The 17,991-nt window shown below is 36.2% G+C and overlaps 1 protein-coding gene across 7 annotated transcripts in view; it reads left to right on the plus strand.

Moving 5' to 3' along the window:
- Window positions 1-17,991, plus strand: part of BIRC6 (baculoviral IAP repeat containing 6) — a 178,306-nt gene that overhangs the window by 85,274 nt on the left and 75,041 nt on the right. For all 7 annotated transcript variants that reach the window (XR_013814683.1, XM_079792682.1, XM_079792686.1 and 4 more), the window contains exons 29-39: window positions 129-475; window positions 1,273-1,492; window positions 2,748-2,881; window positions 3,633-3,770; window positions 5,307-5,434; window positions 9,236-9,367; window positions 11,468-11,683; window positions 12,253-12,436; window positions 13,058-13,213; window positions 14,838-14,971; window positions 16,398-16,551. Coding sequence is in view for 6 of the 7 variants with exons in the window: in XM_079792682.1 (XP_079648808.1) it covers window positions 129-475; window positions 1,273-1,492; window positions 2,748-2,881; window positions 3,633-3,770; window positions 5,307-5,434; window positions 9,236-9,367; window positions 11,468-11,683; window positions 12,253-12,436; window positions 13,058-13,213; window positions 14,838-14,971; window positions 16,398-16,551 (1,943 nt within the window). In the remaining variant the exon portion in view is untranslated. The remainder of the gene's footprint in view (window positions 1-128; window positions 476-1,272; window positions 1,493-2,747; window positions 2,882-3,632; window positions 3,771-5,306; window positions 5,435-9,235; window positions 9,368-11,467; window positions 11,684-12,252; window positions 12,437-13,057; window positions 13,214-14,837; window positions 14,972-16,397; window positions 16,552-17,991) is intronic.

Here is a 17,991-nt window from a genome sequence, read left to right on the forward strand (position 1 = left end):
ACAAATGATTAATTCTTTTTAATGGTTGTGTTAACATATTTTAGTAATTTAAATTTTAGTGTGTATTCATAAATGTACATTAAAGAACATTGCAGGAATGATTTTGTTCAATTATTTTTTACTTACAGGTATAATTTAGCTTGTCATCGACTGGAAACTCTTTTGCAAAGTATAGATCTTCCTCCTCTCAACAGTGCTAACAATGCACAGTACTTCTTGCGGAAGCCAGATAAGGCAGTCGAGGAAGACAGCAGAGTTTTCTCGTCCTATCAGGACTGTATTCAGCTACAGCTTCAACTTAATTTGGCTCACAATGCAGTGCAGAGGCTCAGAGTAGCTCTAGGTGCAAGTAGGAAGATGTTGAATGAAACATCAAATCCAAGAGATTTAATTCAGACGTCTTCCACAGAGCAATTACGTACTATCATCAGATATTTATTGGACACTTTGCTCAGCCTTCTTCACTCTTCCAATGGTTTGTATTTACCTTAAGTATTTTAAAGACTAGGAATATTTGTTGTGATCTAGTTGAGTATTTTATTGTTGCCTTGATATTTCCTGGGTAGTGTTAATTATGATATCCATTCTAATATGAAGATGAAATCTGTTCTTTAGGTTAATTCATTTTTCCTTGTATTTTTTTTAAATGGATTATTTTTTTTCTTGACTCTCTCCCATTGATGTGCCACATCGCTGTGTTACTGGCAAAATAATAAATATTGTTTAAATGTGCAACAGGGAAAACTTAGTAGTTGTTAATCTAATATAGAGCTGTCCAAGAGCTATATTTTATTATTACTGAAGCACATACAAACACACATACACAGCCTTCTGGTATATCCATCTCCACATACAAGAAATTTAATGAGCTGAAACCGGTTTGGCTCAGTGGATAGAGCGTCGGTCTGCGGACTGAAAGGTCCCAGGTTTGATTCCGGTCAAGGGCATGTACATTGGTTGCGGGCACATCCCCGGTGGGGGGTGTGCAGGAGGCAGCTGGTCGATGTATCTCTCTCATCGATGTTTCTAGCTCTCTATCCCTCTCCCTTTCTCTCTGTGAAAAATCAATAAAATATATTAAAAAAAAATTTAATGGATCTAAATGCGAACTCTTCCCTTCCTCAAGTATTTAGCAATTGAAATCCTACCTATAAAAATAATATAATTGTGTATTGATTGCTGGTAAAGAAGAAAACATGTCTAGTCATGCCGATCTTGATATCACAGCATACATTTAAATAGGAAATTTTACTGTTTTCTTTTTTATAATAGGACACTCAGTTCCTGCAGTTTTGCAGAGCACGTTTCATGCCCAGGCCTGTGAAGAACTTTTTAAACATTTGTGCATCAGTGGAACCCCAAAGATACGGTTACATACTGGTCTTCTACTTGTTCAACTCTGTGGTGGTGAAAGATGGTGGGGTCAGTTTCTCTCTAATGTTCTTCAGGAACTCTACAATTCAGAACAGCTTCTCATCTTTCCACAGGATAGGTAGGTCAGACAATATTGGACTTGTTATTAATGATTTATGCTTATTATGGTCTGTGTTCAGATTTTGTAATCTGTACGTTGATACTGAATGGAAAAATGTAGCATGTATGTCTATTCAGAGGTTGGAGCATGCCCAGTGAAGGGCATATTGAAGATTATACATGACTAGAGGCCTGGTGCACCAAATTTGTTCACGGGGTTGTGTGTCCCTCAGCCCAGCCTGCACCCTCTCCAATCTGGAATCCCTCTCACAATCCAGGACTGCTGGCTCCCAAATGCTCGCCTGCCTACTTTCCTGATTGCCCCTAACTGCTTCTGCCTGCCAGCCTGATCACCTCCTAACCACTCCCCTGCCAGCCTGATTGATGCCTATCTCTCCCCTGCTAGCCTGTTTGCCCCTAACTGCCCTCCCCTGCAGGCCTGGTGCACGGGTGGGGGCCAGCTGGTTTGCCCTGAAGGGTGTCCCGGACTAGGGTGGGGCTTCTCTTGGGGTGTGGGGTGGCCTGGGCAAGGAGCCCGTGGTGGTTTGCAGGCCGGCCACGCCCCCCGGCTACCCAAACAGACGTCCTGGTATCTGGGATTTATTTATCTTCTATAATTGAAACTTTGTAGCCTTGAGTGGAGCCAAGCCTCCTGACACTCCGTGGCTGCAGCCATTTTTGTTGGGATTTATTTATCTTCTATCATTGAAACTTTGTAGCATTGAGTGGATGCCTGGGCCGGCAAGGGCAGGTGGAAAGCTTGGCTTCCTCTATTGCCAGGGAAACGCAAGCCTCCCTCCTGCTCTCTCCTTGGCCGCAGCCGTCTTGGTTGGGTTTATTTGCATATTCTCTCCTGGCTGGTGGGCATGGCTTGTGGGTGTAGCGGAGGTACGGTCAATTTGCATATTACTCTTTTATTAGATAGCATAGTATAACTAGACTATATTCTTTAGTTTCCTACTTGAATCATGCTCTTTATAGATTTTTGTTTACTAGTATTTCCTATCAGATCATGCTATTTTATATGTTAAATTACGTGTTAAATATGTTTTTTGAGGTTATGCTGCACTTCCCTCTACCTGATTTCTTGTGGTTAAAGTTAGAAAATACAATCAAAAGCTTGATAAAGCTAACTAACATTATACATATAGAGAGTTTGCTTAGAACCAAATATTACTCTTAAATCATTACTCTTAAATTTCAATGTAAATATTTTTTTGAATTAACAATTAAATTGAATCATGATGACTATTTTATTTCTATCTTCTTTTTAGGGTCTTCATGTTACTTTCCTGCATTGGTCAAAGGTCACTTAGTAATAGTGGAGTATTAGAAAGCTTACTTAATCTGTTGGATAATTTATTGTCACCTCTTCAGCCACAGTTACCCATGCATCGGAGAACAGACGGTATTATTTAAAAAGTTATCTTTAGTAGAAACATAAGATTCCTGTAAATATTGCTTTAGAAATTAGGCTGAACTACTTTTAAAAATATTCAATATTGCACATTTTGTTATTATTATTATAATGTAGACTTTTTTGGATGACCAGACTGCATGTGATTGACTTCCATATAGTCACTGCTTTTTCAATCTTTTCATTATTTGAGTTTGAACTTGGAAATTATTATAATGTGTTTCTTCTATACTGTCATAACGAAAAATCAAACTTTCTTACTTAAGTTTAAGGTTAAAAGTACCATTGCTGTTGTGGTCAATGAAAATAAGTTTCATTTGAGGGAGAAAATTTTTATTGAAATAAAGTCCTTAGAGAACATTTGATTTTCTTCATAATCTTGAGGCAATTTTATAACTTTATTAATCGTAAGTTGAGAGATTTTTCTTATTTCAATCACCAGTAAGTCTAAAGATATTATCTTATACCTTGTTGGCTAGTTTACAGTTTATCTCTTATAGTCATCCTATATTTAAGATTCTATTTTTGTACCATGAAGCATTGTTTTCCATTACAATCAATTTGTACCTTGATTTGTGGTCTTAAGTTCCAATTTTGAGGATTATTATAAATAAATATTAAGTATTAGTAATTATATGGTATGTTCTAGATTTATAAGATGTTTTATCTCATAATTATTTTATTTGACAACATTAGGACTTTTAGAGTCCCCTGATTATATTTTAACCTCATCTCTTTATAGGGGTACTAGATATTCCCATGATCAGTTGGGTTGTTATGCTGGTGTCCAGGTTGCTGGATTATGTAGCAACTGTTGAAGATGAAGCAGCAGCTGCAAAGAAGCCGTTGAATGGTAAAGACAGGGAGAGGTTTCTGACAGGTATCAGAAGTTTTTAATAATCTGTTGGTGGGGTTTTTGAGAGACTTACAGTTGTTCCAGAACTATTTATTGGCTCAGAGATTCCAGCTGTATGTAATTTATGTAAAATATGAATTACCTTTACCAGGAATCTTTGTAAGGATAGAATTCATTTTTGAAGAACATTATGGACAAACCTCTTGTCTGAACCTGACTTTAGTTTCTAAATACAATTATGTCTTTCATTGAGGTTTCCCCCCATACCCATTTAATCAGTTTATAATAATAACAACATATCTATACATATATGTGAAGTTTTAAAAAAGGAAATATGTGAAGACTTCTTTTGTTTTATGTTACTTTAGTATAGTGTCATTCCATTTACCGTTATAAAGTACAGTTCTATTAATTAATTACAAATGGCTTTTATACTTCCAGAAATTCTGAGATTTTTGTTGTAATCGTTCTTCATAGTCTTGAGGTAACTTTTAAAAATGAAGGGAAATCAAATTGCAAGATGAATTGTTTTCTTTTCCTCTTCCAAGTTAAGACGTTATAAAAATGAAGCTATTTGTAATAGCTGCATATAGCTAACAAATGCCATAAAATTTGAAATTTTAAACATTGTCAGGTTACTAGTATTAAAAAAAAGATCCCCTGGAGTGTTTTATAGGTGAATCTATTGATTATGGTATACATTATGTTTTGGAAGAGGATGGGGGATTCTTTTCATGTACAATGAATTTGTCTAGATATTTATTTTTTAAACAAATACTGTATGTCAGTGGTCAGTTTACTCAGTTTTAGGATTAGATGTAAGACAATTAAACATGGCTATAGTATGAAGTTGAAATATAATAGTATTGGAGGTCTTAAGTTTTTATTTGTATCATTTAGAGATTATGGAAATACATTGGTGGAAGACATTTTTTTTTTTAAGGGTTTTAAGAATTATACTGACTTGACAAATGGATAGTAGAGAATCGAAAAAGATGTCTTTAGGTTAATCAAATAAACAAATAATTTGTTGGGTTAAGTGTCGGAATAAGCCTGAGTTGAGCAGAAGAATGACACTTAAAGAATTTGCCTGGAAACATTGAGGGAAAAAAAAAGAGAATAAGTAGAACTATGCAGCATGATACTTGAATTACTCAACCTTATTTTTGCAGTCATTATGTCAAATTATTGAGTACCATTTTAGGGGCACCTGCACAAAAGCATAGGAGTTTGAAATTTAGGCAGTATTAAGTATTTGTTCTTGTTAGATTTGAGTGACACTTTCACAGTTGTATTGTATGGAGATTAATCTTAATTGTGGATAAAGTTGGCTGTTATCTGGAAGGATTAGAGAAAGAACTCTGGTCTTAGAGTCACTTAGGGTTTAGGTTAACCTTTCCAGGGTAAAAATATTAGCAATTTCTTTACAGTGGTTTTCTTAATTTTTAAAACTGCTTTGTCATGATTGACACATTTATAATTTTATGCTTACTGGGTATTAAAAGTACTTTAAAATTACATTGAACAGAATTATTAATAAAACTTTTCTTTGCCCTATAGGTAACCAGTGGAGTTTTATTAACAATAATATGCACACTCAGAACATACACAGGTCTTCCAAAGGCAGCAGTAGCCTGGACAGATTATATTCCAGGAAAATCAGAAAGCAGCTAGTTCATCATAAACAGGTAATTTTTAATACCTTTTTTATTTTAATCTTTGAGAACATTGTTTTTACAAGTTGCATAGGATACACTTGCATTAGGTATGGCATGTGAAGAGCTAAGTAGGCAAATTACTAACACTTTGAGACTGTATTTCCTTATTTGTAAGACTGCAACAATCATTAACCTTTGCTTCTCTGCCTTTGTTCTTTCTTATTCTAATCCGTTTTTCATGCTGCCCCTGGGGAGTTCTTTTTAAAAACCAACCATTGGATTATCTCATTCCTCTAATTCTTAGTTTCTTACAGTTGACCTTCTAATGAAGGTTAAAACTTCCTTAACATGGCTTCAGAGCATCTATTATCTGACCCTCTGTCTAACTTTCAGGTTTGAATTTTGGTCTAGCTACTTTGAGTTCCTGGACCAGTTTTCTCATACAGAATTTTGGTTGTGCTGTTTTGTCTTGTTTTATTTTTCCTCCAAACAACATACTTTATTCTTTCTCTTTGATAACCTAACTTATTTTTCAGGTCTTTCTGGTTTCTAAATTAGGATAGTATTGCATATAATATGTTCCTCCTGTGTCTTATATTTTTCCTTTCATATGCATTTTATGTTTTTATAGGGATTCTTTTATTTTGTGAACATGAGATTTGAGCATTTCACTGAGTAAACAATTTCTTACAGTACTATTAGGAATCATGCAGAGTGTGTGTTCTTTTATTCCTGGCCTCTTTTGCTCAAAATGATGTTTTTGAGATTTATCTATATTATTGAGTGTATTAGTGGTTCTTTTTTATTCATTACTACTATTTCATTTTTGGAATGTTCCAAAATCTGTTTTTTCACTTTCCTGATGATGAAACCTTTAGTTTTTGGTTTATTCTTTAATTGTTTTTCTTTGAAATATAAATAGATCTCCGCTTCTTCACTGTGCAAATGCTTGTGAACACATACACTCACTTTTTCTTTTACAGAAGGTATATGGGGTGGGCAAAAGTAGTAGGTTTACAGTTGTGAGTCAGTGAAACTCAAGAGTTTCTTCTTGTTACTATTAATAAATCATTATTACTAACCTACTTTTGCCCACCCATGTATATTAGGATGTGATTTTATTGCAGGCCATCTGTGGATTCTTGTGGTTTTGATCTCAATTGGTTCCATGACTTCTCTTGAAAATTAAGCATAAAATTATTAATGTGCATTTCACTTTGTGGAAGTGAGTTTATAGCTGACCTCAGATTCTTATGATGCTGTACTTTATTAAAATTACTTAAGAAAAGATTTTTAAGTTGACTTTTAGACATGAGGGGAGCGAGAGAAAGAGAGACAGGTAGACCAATGTGAGAGGGAACATATCCTGCATGGCCCCTGCTGGGAATTGAGCCTGAAACTCTGGACATGTGCCTTGACCGGGAATCAAACCGGCAACCTTTCAGTGCATGGGACAATGCCCAGCCAACTGAGCAACACTGGCCAGGGCTATAGTTATTTTTGAAAGTGTCTTCCTCTTTATCTTACAGCAGGTACTATATCCTTGATACTTAGTATACAACCTAGTGTGTTGTCAATAATATTTTTGTAATTGATTTAAGATGAAATGACATTGTATGTGAAACCCTTAGGATATGGCAAGTTTGTGAAAGCTTCGGGCTTTTTAAAAAAACATGACTTAGCACCAACTTGTTTATTTTCACTTCTAAGTTTTTCAGCTATGAGCGAACTATTTGATCTTTTGCAAGAAAGATGATCTGAATCCTTTTCTTATTTAAATAATTATTTATTGACTGGGCATCGAACTTGCATCCTTGGCGTATCAGGGCAATGCTTCAACCAGCCAGGGCTGAAGCTTTTTCTCTCAACTATTTTTCTTTTTGAAACTCAACTAATTTTCAGTGGTACTAATTTGCATTTTTTCAAATATAGCTAAAATTTATTGGTCACTTAATGTTTATGCTGGCTGCATTTAATTTAGGGTATGAAAATAGAAAATAAACATAGAGTGTAGTTCAGTAGATTTTTTTCTTAGTAAAATATTATTACTGCATTTTATTTTTTAGTGTGAAGGACATTATTGGACAATTGGCAAGACTTAAAATGGGGTTTGAGAAGTAGTGGCAGTAGTGCATCATTGTTATGTCTCTGATTTTGATGGTTGTATTATGGTTTGTGGGAGAAAGTTCTTGTTTATATGAATTAAACACTAAAGTGTTCAGGATTGATTGGTCATCAGGTTGCAAACTTATCCTCAAATAGTTTGGGGAAAAATGTCTTTATATAGTAATTTAAATTATTAAGATTGTGGTTGTTTCAAAATAAATTATAAGTTATATTTTTTTCTTGAGTGTAATTGTATATGTTAACTATAGAGCTCTTGGAAAAATTGAAAATAGTGATTTGTAATAGTTTTTACATTTACATAATATGTATTGATTAATATATGTACATGGCTGTTTTTAATTTAGGATAAATTTTCATAATGGTATAACAGCCAAGTTGGCATTTATTTATAATATGATAATAACATTTTTATAATTATGACTGTAACTTTCTAGTGATTTTCTACTTAAGAGTATTGTTCTGCATATATGGCTATATGAGGAAGTGGTTAAGTCATTCAATAGATTTTTAAGGTCTTTCTGGGCAGAGATATTTTCCCCCCTTTTGGTCTGTTTGTTCAGTACTGCCAACTAGTGGTTGCCAGGGATTACAGACTATGCAAACGGGTTATGAGGATAGTAGGTGGGGAACAAAGAACAAATGAGGGCACCTTGTGGTGGTAGAACGGTTCAGTATTAACTGTAGTGATGATAGATACATGAACTAACATATGCTTAGAATTGTATACAGTGAAAATACACACACACACACACACACAAATGAATAGAAGTGAAACTGGAGAAATCTGAATAAGTTTGGTGAATTATAACATTATCATTACCCAGTTGTGATATTTTTTCTTATACTATATTTTGTAAAACGTTATCATTGGGGAATTTCAGTGAAGTGCCTAAGAGATATCTGTATTATTTCTTACAACTGCATATGAACCTATTGTTATCTCAGTAAAATTTTTAATTAATAAATACATATGCATACCAAAAATATACTGCTCTTGAGCGAGATTCCCATAAAGCAAAAGTAAAAAAATTTGTCCAAAATATTTTCCCATATATTTAAAAATAATTTTTTCCCTTTATTTAAAGAAAAGTCTATTAGTCTCAATGGCTTATATGAGAAAATTTTCTGGTTATTTCCCTTTTCTCATGAAATAAGAAATTGAAAATTTTTTCATTATAAAATGGAAAGATCTTATTGAGACTTAGAAAGATGATTTTTCTTTTTATTATTGTTGTTGTTTTATTTTTAAAATCAGCAACGTAGTTAAAATTAGGTCTTTCAGGGAATTATAATCGTCCCTTGGTATCCAGAGGTATTGGTTCCAGCACCCTGCAGATACCCAAATCTGCATATGCTCGGCACTTAGATAAAACGGCATAGTATTTTCATATAACCTACATTCGCCTGTATACTTTAAATTATCTCTAGAGTATGTATAATACCTAATACAATGTAAATGCTATGCAGATAGTTGTTATATTGTTTAGGGAATAATGGCAAGAAAAGTAAGTTCTGTATATGTTCAATATAGCCGCAACCATGGTAGTTGGGCCTAACTATATAGTGCAGGTCAGCAACGAGGTTATTAACATTTGTATTAATTCCATTAGTTTGATGTATGAATTCTGTGAGGAGTATATTAATTTATTTTGTTGTTTTTAACATTGTTATCTATAAGAGTATTTTTTTAAATGTTTTTTAAAGCAACTTAACCTACTAAAAGCAAAACAGAAGGCTTTGGTGGAACAGATGGAAAAAGAAAAAATACAGAGTAACAAAGGATCATCATATAAACTTCTGGTAGAGCAAGCAAAACTAAAGCAGGCTACTTCAAAGGTATAATTTTTTAATTTTAAATGTAATTATCTTAGAAAAGTTATTTTCCCTTTTATTATTTCAAATTATTTGAATCGATAAGTATCTATATATATAAAACCCTAAGCGACCGGATGACCGCACGACCAGCCGACCAGCCGGTAGTTATGATATGCGTTGACCATGAGGGTGGCAGACGCTCAATGCAGGAGCTGCCCCCTGGTGGTCAGTGTGCTCCCACAGCAGGAGCACTGCTCAGCTGACCAACAGGCGCCAGACACCGCTCGTCAACTGCGGTGGCACAAGTCTCTCTAAGGGATACTCCCCCCTGTGCACTCCTTCCTTCTCCCCCCCCCCCCCCCCCCTCCCGCCATGAGCTGGGGGTAAGGCTGGGCTGTGGAGGCGCAGAGGTCCACTGATCCCTGCAGGCCAGGCCAAGGGACCCCACTGATGCACAAATCTGTGCACTGGCCTCTAGTCTAATAATGACCGGGAAATGTAAATATATGTTATTCAACTTATGATGGGGTTATATCCTAATAAACTGATTGTAAGTTGAAAATATTGTTAAGTTGAAAATGCAGTTGCTGTGCTATCTTTCTGTACTGCCACAATGGTATGCATGAATGTTCTGGCTGATGCGCTCAGAGTATCATCAATGCTGAAAAGAGAGACAGATGCCAGGTTCTTATTAGGCCATGCTCAAAAGTAATTGTCTGGTTTCTCACTGTGATGATGAAGCATGGTTATGTTGGTGAATTTGAAATTATTCATGGCCACAGAGCTGGGAAATTTGTTGTGAACCTCACGAGCAGATTAAACAAGTGTGGAGTAATCAGCCCCAGATTTGATGTGCAAGTCAAAGATCTAGAAAAACCTTTTCTGTCCCATCAGTTTGGTTTCATTGTACTCAGTGGGCATAATGGACCATGAAGAAGCAAGTTAAACACACACAGAAAGGAAAATATCGGTATTCTTTTTCTTTTTTAAATTCATCTTTATTGCTGAAAGTATTACAGATGTTCCCCTTAATCCCTCCATTGACCCCCTGTCCCTGCTCCTATACCCCCTCCCCAGGCCTCCACCACACTGTTGTCTGTAGGGATGTAATATATATGTGCACATAAAATGCCTCAATGAAAAAAAAAATGCAATCAGTACACCTAAAGTATGAAACATCATCACTTAGCCTAGCCTACCTTAATCGTGCTTAGAACATAATGCCCCAAAAATGCTAGTAACACAGTACACTGTAGAGCAGTTGTTCTCAACCTTCCTAATGCCGCGACCCTTTAATACAGTCCCTCATGTTGTGGTGACCTGCCAACCATAAAATTATTTTCGTTGCTACTTCATAACTGTAACTTTGCTACTGTTAATGAATCGTAATGTAAATATCTGTGTTTTCTGATGGTCTTAGGTGAGCCTGCTAGTGGTTCTCAACCTGTAGGTCACGACACCCTCGAGGGGTCCTAGATTGGAGATGGTGCAGGCTGGGCTGAGGGACCCCTGCTCCCCCCCCCCACCCCCCCGCCGCACGAATTTCGTGCACTGAGCCTCTAGTATTATATAAAAGCCTAAGTGACAGGACTACCGGAAGACCGGCTGGTAGCTATGACACGCACTGACCATGAGGGGCAGATGCTCAATGCAGGAGCTGCCCCCTGGTGGTCAGTGCTCTCCCACAGTGGGAGCGCCACTCAGCTGACAGACAGGTGCCAGACACTGGGCTGATGGCTGGTGAGCGCAGCTGTGGCAGCAGGAGCTTCTCCTGCGGATACCACCTGTGTGCCTGAGCGGTGGCTGCAAGCGCATCGGGCCTGGATGAGCGGGAGTGGTGCAGCACCCAGCATGGGCTCGGGCTCCTCCCCGGCATCCTGCTGCTTCGTGCATTACTGTGTGCTGTGCAAGATCGATGTGGACAGGGGGCTGGAGCCCGACAAGCTGGTGGGTAAGGCCGGGCTGCAGCGGCGTGGAGGTCCACTGATCCCCGCAGGTCAGGTCGAGGGACCCCAGCTATGCATGAACCCGTGTACCGGGCCTGTAGTATAAATATATTTGTACTGAAAGAATTTCCACTCAATAGATACTGATTTAAATATTGTAAATTTCTATGTACAGCACTTTAAGGATTTAATTCGGTTACGTCGGACAGCAGAATGGTCTCGTTCCAATTTAGACACAGAAGTTACAACAACCAAAGAAAGTCCAGAGATAGAACCACTTCCATTTACCTTGGCCCATGAACGCTGTATTTCAGTAGTCCAAAAACTTGTCCTGTTTCTCCTCTCCATGGACTTTACATGTCATGCAGACCTTTTATTATTTGTTTGTAAGGTAAGTAAACTAATAGGCATAATTTATAATTATAGCTTTATAGTGTATGAAAAGAATTAGGAAAAATGCAGTTTTTAATTGATTTTTAATTAAGAGAAGTTATGGTGCTTTTATTGGTTTTTCCTTTTATTCAGTTTTTTTGTGCCTTGAAATATTTAATAAATATTTTGTCACTGATTTCTCAGGACCTGATTTATATTTAAATCTAGTTAAAGCTAGATTAATGTCGATTTGAAATGTATATAATTTGGGTATGTCTATCTCAAACATACTTTTTAAAAATAATTAAAATAGGAAATATACCAATAAATGCCAAATTACAGTAATGAGGGGGTTTTAATTCCCTGAAGCATATTCATTGTTCATAGAAATTATTTTTTAACTATTCATCCCAGTTTTTAAACAAGATTTAATATTTGATTCATGAAATTACATTTCTTTTTCATTCTGTGTTAGCCAATTATTTTAACATCATAAACATATCTCATTGAAAACTACAATGCTTTGATTTTGGAAAAAAGCATATGTAATTGCTCATTAAGTGTATAATATTATAAAATGTATTGCAGGTTCTTGCACGCATTGCGAATGCCACGAGGCCAACTATCCATCTGTGTGAAATTGTAAATGAACCCCAACTGGAAAGACTGCTATTACTTTTGGTTGGAACTGACTTCAATAGAGGAGATATATCTTGGGGTGGTGCTTGGGCTCAGTATTCCTTAACTTGTATGCTGCAAGATATTTTAGCAGGTTTGTCAGGATTTATTTTTCATAAGAGTATATCAAAATTAGCTTGGCATTGCTCTATTAAGTAACCTTTAAAGGGAACTGTAAACCCCCAAAGTATAAAAGATTTCTTTAATGTTATAGCAATAGCAACCGTTCAAATTACTTTTGTTTAATTACGTTGACTTTTTGTGATGATTCTTAAGTCTTTTTGGAGGAGTTAGGTTAAGTACTGGGATATTGGAGTTTGTTGGCCTCATTATTAATACCAGCAGTGGGCTGCTTACTAGTTCTCTATGGCCTTGAGGGAAGGTAATCTCTGTGCCTTCATATATAAAATAACAATAATAGTCTCTTCATATGTAAAATTAGTACCTTTCTTATAAAGTTGTTTTGATGAATTAAGGGAGTTACACATTTTGTGTTTTCTCCTACTTACTTAATTTTCAGAAATTAAAGGTAGTACAATAATAGGTCCTAGTATTTCCTTAGGTACATGAGGTCTCATTTGCCACTGAATCTTTTATAGTTGGTGGAGAATACATGCTGTCATTCTCTAAACTGGAGGAAGAAATATGCTTTAATATGTTTTGGCTGTCTATTTATAAATTATTCAAGCAGTTGGAACTGTTTCCTTACATACAGGAGAACTGCTGGCGCCAGTAGCTGCAGAAGCCATGGAGGAAGGAACAGTGAGCGATGATGTCGGTGCAGCAGCTGCCGAATCTGATGACTGCCTTCAACAGTCTTCAGTGCAATTGCTAGAAACTATAGATGAACCTTTGACACATGATATAACAGGTATATTCTTTGTATTATGTTTTATTTCAAATATCCTTTAGGTTTTTTTTTAATGAAAATGTTTCAAAATTAAGAATGTTAGTGAAGTATAGAATTAATTTTTCTGTTTTTCTGTTAGGGCTTTTTGGCCTTAGTAACTGTATCAGTAATTTTCCTAATGATTATGTTTTGCTTTGACTCTCGAATGAATGCTCAAAATAAAATGCTATCTATTCATAATGTCTTAGTTACTTTGATACGGTTTGACTGTGTTGAAGAAATTATAAGCTAGAAAACTTAAAGATGTTCAGTGGATAAGAAAACAGGGTTAAAGGCTCTTTAAGATTCACTTTTTGCGTATATTTGCTTCTTTTCTTTCCTTTCCCCCCCCTGTTTTTTAAAAAAGTAACTGTAGCTTAGCCTGCACAATCGTTTGTGGGATACTCCCTACTTTTCAAGACTAATACCCTATGTATGCCAGATGGTGAGAGAGAGAAACATCTATGTGAGAGTGGGACATCGATTAGCTGCCTCCTGCAGGCCTCTTTCCTGGGATTAAGCCAAAACCCAGTCTGTCTTATGCCCTGACAGGGAATCGAACCAGCAACCTTTTGGTTGATGGGATGATGGCAAACCAACTGAGTGAACCACACTGGCTAGGACCATTTGTCTTTATTTTATGTATGTATGTATTTTACATTAACTTGTTTTTTTATTTAAATTTTTTATTGTTGAAAGTATTATATATTTCTCCTTTTCCCCCTATTGACCTCTCCCTGGCCTTCCCCCCACCCCCATTTGTCTTTCTTTAATCTTATATTCTCTCATGTTATTATCCTTTCTACCTAATATTCCCTTTATCTGGATTAGAGTGTCTCCTTTTGTTTACATGAAGAACTCCTTATCTTACATTCAAACAATACATGCCCCTTCCCAGAAGCTTTTTCCAACACACCAGTAGTGTTGGAGATTGCCATCAATGGTACCTTACACTTGATTCTCTCTGATAGCACTTACCATGTTGTAGTTGGTTTAATGACTGTAGTGTACCCTCACCTCTGAACCACTATTAATTTTTGGAGGCTGGAAATTTGTTTTATTAATCTTCATATACTCTAACCCTAATACAGGCTGGCATTTGCTAGGCATTCTATAAAACATATGTTGACTAAGAGGGTGGGAAGTTATGAGAAGATAAGATTTGTAAGGCATAGAAGGCTAGTTAAGAGAGCAAAATACTTTCTAATTCATCATAGAAAAATGAGAATAACAGTCTTATAACTTGAATCTTTTTTGCTTTTCACTGGTTTCAGTTCCTGAAAAATTAGATGTAACAATGAATTTCTTATTGGAGGTAAAAAAATTAACAACATTTAAACTTTATGCAACTTGATTCAACAAGGGTTAATTCAATGGTCTTTTTCCTTCGGAATTGCATTGCTTTTTAAAAATTGTGTGTTATAGAGCGATATATTTGCATACCTACTAATACCTAATTGTCAAGATTAAAAATTTAGGAATTTTTATATCAATAGAAACATATGTTACACACAAGTGAAATAACTTTTACTGTAATTAAAAGCAATATATTGGTTAAAATTAGGTTATTTACTCCATCAGTAAAATCATTTTCAATTATTTGAAGGTGCACCTCCTCTTTCCTCTTTGGAAAAAGATAAAGAAATTGATCTTGAGCTACTTCAAGATCTAATGGAAGTTGATATTGATCCTTTAGATATTGATTTGGAAAAGGATCCTCTTGCAGCCAAAGTTTTTAAGGTATGATACAAAATAGTATTCTTTGCAAATAAAACCTTTCATCTTACTCTTTTGGTTTATTCATTAATCAATAGAGGAAAGTGTACATATCTATCACCAAATTGACCCATGATTTCATGTACTCAAAAATCTATTAATTTGCTGTAGGTACTGTAGTATATCAAATGAATAGTATAAGGAAAACTTACACCATTTTGTTAATGTCTCTACTAATATTATCTCATACTAGAGGCCCAGTGCATGATTGAATCATGCACGTGTAGGGTCCCCTTTTCGCTTTCGCTTTCAATCGCGGGGGAGCTGGGTGCCTGTCTGCTGGTGCGCCAGGCCTTTCGGAAGCCTGCGGCGTGGTGGAGGCTTCTGAAAGGCCTGGTGCTGGAGCAGCAGGCACCCAGCTCCCCCGCTTTTGATGGTCCGCGGCGGGACGTGAGCTCGCTGCCCCTGAGGCCCCTTCTGTTCTGCAGCACCGCCATGGCGCAGACGCAGAGCTCGCGCCGCCGCTGGCCCAATCGGCTACCCCGGCCACCCCGAGTCCCGCCCCCTGCGCCTCCTGCTGGCCCAATCGTGGGTGTAGCGGAGTGATGGTAATTTACATATTACCATTTTATTAGGTAGGATAAGAACCACTAATAAGCATGGGGACGTATATTTGTGGATTATAAACATTTCAAGCAGCATTTAATCTGATCCAAGCTGACTTCATTGCAGATTTTACTTCTGTGTTAGTCTTAACTTTTCTAAAGGAGATACATGCCTAATACTTTATATTGGTGCTTTTTGTGTGTAAGAGATTTTATTAAGGACTAGAGGCCCTGTGCACGAAATTCGTGTGTGTGTGTGTGTGTGTGTGTGTGTGTGTCTGTGTGTGTGTGTCTGTGTCCCCTCAGCCCAGGAGCCTGCACCCTCTCTAATCTGGGACCCCTGAGGGTAGTCAGACATCCATCTCACAATCCAGGACTGCTGGCTCCCAACTGTTCGCCTTCCTGCCTTCCTGCCTGATTGCCCCTAACCACTTCTGCCTGCCAGCCTGATCACCCCCTAACTGCCTTCCCCTGCTGGCCTGATCACTCACAACTGCCCTCCCCTGCCAGCCATCTTGTGTCCACATAGGGGCAGCCATCTTTGACCACATGGGGGTGGCCATCTTGTGTGTTAGAGTGATGGTCAATTTGCATATTACCTCTTTATTATATAGGGTAATTATCCCTCAGGTTTTAACTAAGCTATTTTTAATATTTTGTAAAAAAAGAGAATATTATCAAACCATTCCTCTACATCATTAGGATTATATATATGCTTTGGGGAATTTAAAAGGTAGAGAGAATGATTATTTTGTAGCCCTGTATAAGTTTAGATAATGTACATAATAATGTCAGTCTTTCTGAAGAGGCAAAAATAAACTGTGGTTGTTTTCCATTTTCTTAAGCCAATAAGCAGTACATGGTATGATTATTGGGGTGCTGATTATGGCACCTACAACTACAATCCTTACATTGGAGGTCTTGGAATTCCTGTAGCAAAGCCACCTGCAAATACAGAGAAGAATGGATCACAGACAGTTAGTGTTTCAGTGTCTCAGGGTAAGTGTGTGTTTATATTTTAAGACATATGCTATTCTTAGAAATAAGTCCTAAATTTATGTTTTCTCTCTTGAGAAATTGAGCCCGAGTGTGTTCTACGAGGGTTTAATATCACAGGTGTGCCATGATAGTGCCATTCAGAGCTGTGTGTTTCTTTGTCAGTAAGTTTTGAGGAGCTTTCATTTATGGTCCAAATTTTCCCCCCTCAAAATAACACTTATCAAAATAGCAAAATATATTTGTAATTTTGTTTGTCAGTGTTTTTCAGTAAATCTGCTTTTATTTTTTTAATGTTAATAAACTTTTGTATTTGTCAACAGAATAAAACTATTTTGAATATTATTTGACACTCTTCTAGTCACTTAAAATATATCTTTTTTTTTTTTTTTACATTTTGAATCAATCATACATTTATTAGAGAGTTACAAGTATACTACAGAGAACATGTGTTGCCTTGATCCAGTAGGTGTAAGTTGGTAATCTGATGTTATTTTTATTTTGTTTTATATATTTTTCAAAGCAGGTTATTTTTCTACATAAACACATCAGAAGGCACATTTCATCAAAATCAGGAAATTTATATTAACTAATGTTCAGACCTCATTCAAGTTTTGGCAGTTGTGTTTAAATAATGTCCTTTAATGCAAAAGAATTTAGTACAAGAACATGCAGTATATTTATCTCTTCAGTTTCATTCAGTCTGCCATAGTTTAACTTTTGTGATCTTGATGCTTTTGAAAATTACAGCCTAGTTACTTTATAGAATGTCCTCCAGTTTGGGTTTGTATGCTATTTCCTCATGACTAGATTATAGTCATGCATCTTTGATAGAAATATCGCGAAAGTGTAATGCTCAGGTTTTCTTATTGCACCCCATTAGGTGGTTCATAATTTTAATTTGTCCCACTACTGCAAATTTAAGTTTATTTACTTCATTAAGGAGGTGTTTGCCTATATTCTCCATTGTAAAGTTATTCTTTTCGCCAAGTAAAATATTTTAGGGGTGTGATGGCAGAGGAGTTCTTGGAAACTATTCTTTTTTAAAAAAGTTTATTCATTTAGTTTGAATAGACCCTTGGTTTGCTGTTTTACTCAATGGATTATAAGTCACTGTTATCATTATTTACTTGTTTGTTTGTTTTTATTGATAATATATAAATAACATAAAATTTACCGTTTTAGCCTTTTTAAGTGTGCAGTTCTGTTGCAGTAAGTCCATTGTTAGTGTTTTCATTATTTATTTTGATGTTCAAATAGTTCCAGATTTGACCAGTGGGATCTTTTCCAAGCCGGTCTCTTTTATTTTTGCCATGTTATCATTTTTCTTTGAGCACTTCCTTGTTTTCTGGAGCAGCAAGATGCCAAGGCTGATTATTTACTTTCCCTTCCCCAGATTGAGAATCAGACATTTTAATAAGGTAAAGCGATTTCAAAATCTTT

Source organism: Cnephaeus nilssonii (genome assembly GCF_951640355.1).
Source record: "Cnephaeus nilssonii genome assembly, chromosome: 15".
NCBI lineage: Eukaryota > Metazoa > Chordata > Mammalia > Chiroptera > Vespertilionidae > Cnephaeus > Cnephaeus nilssonii.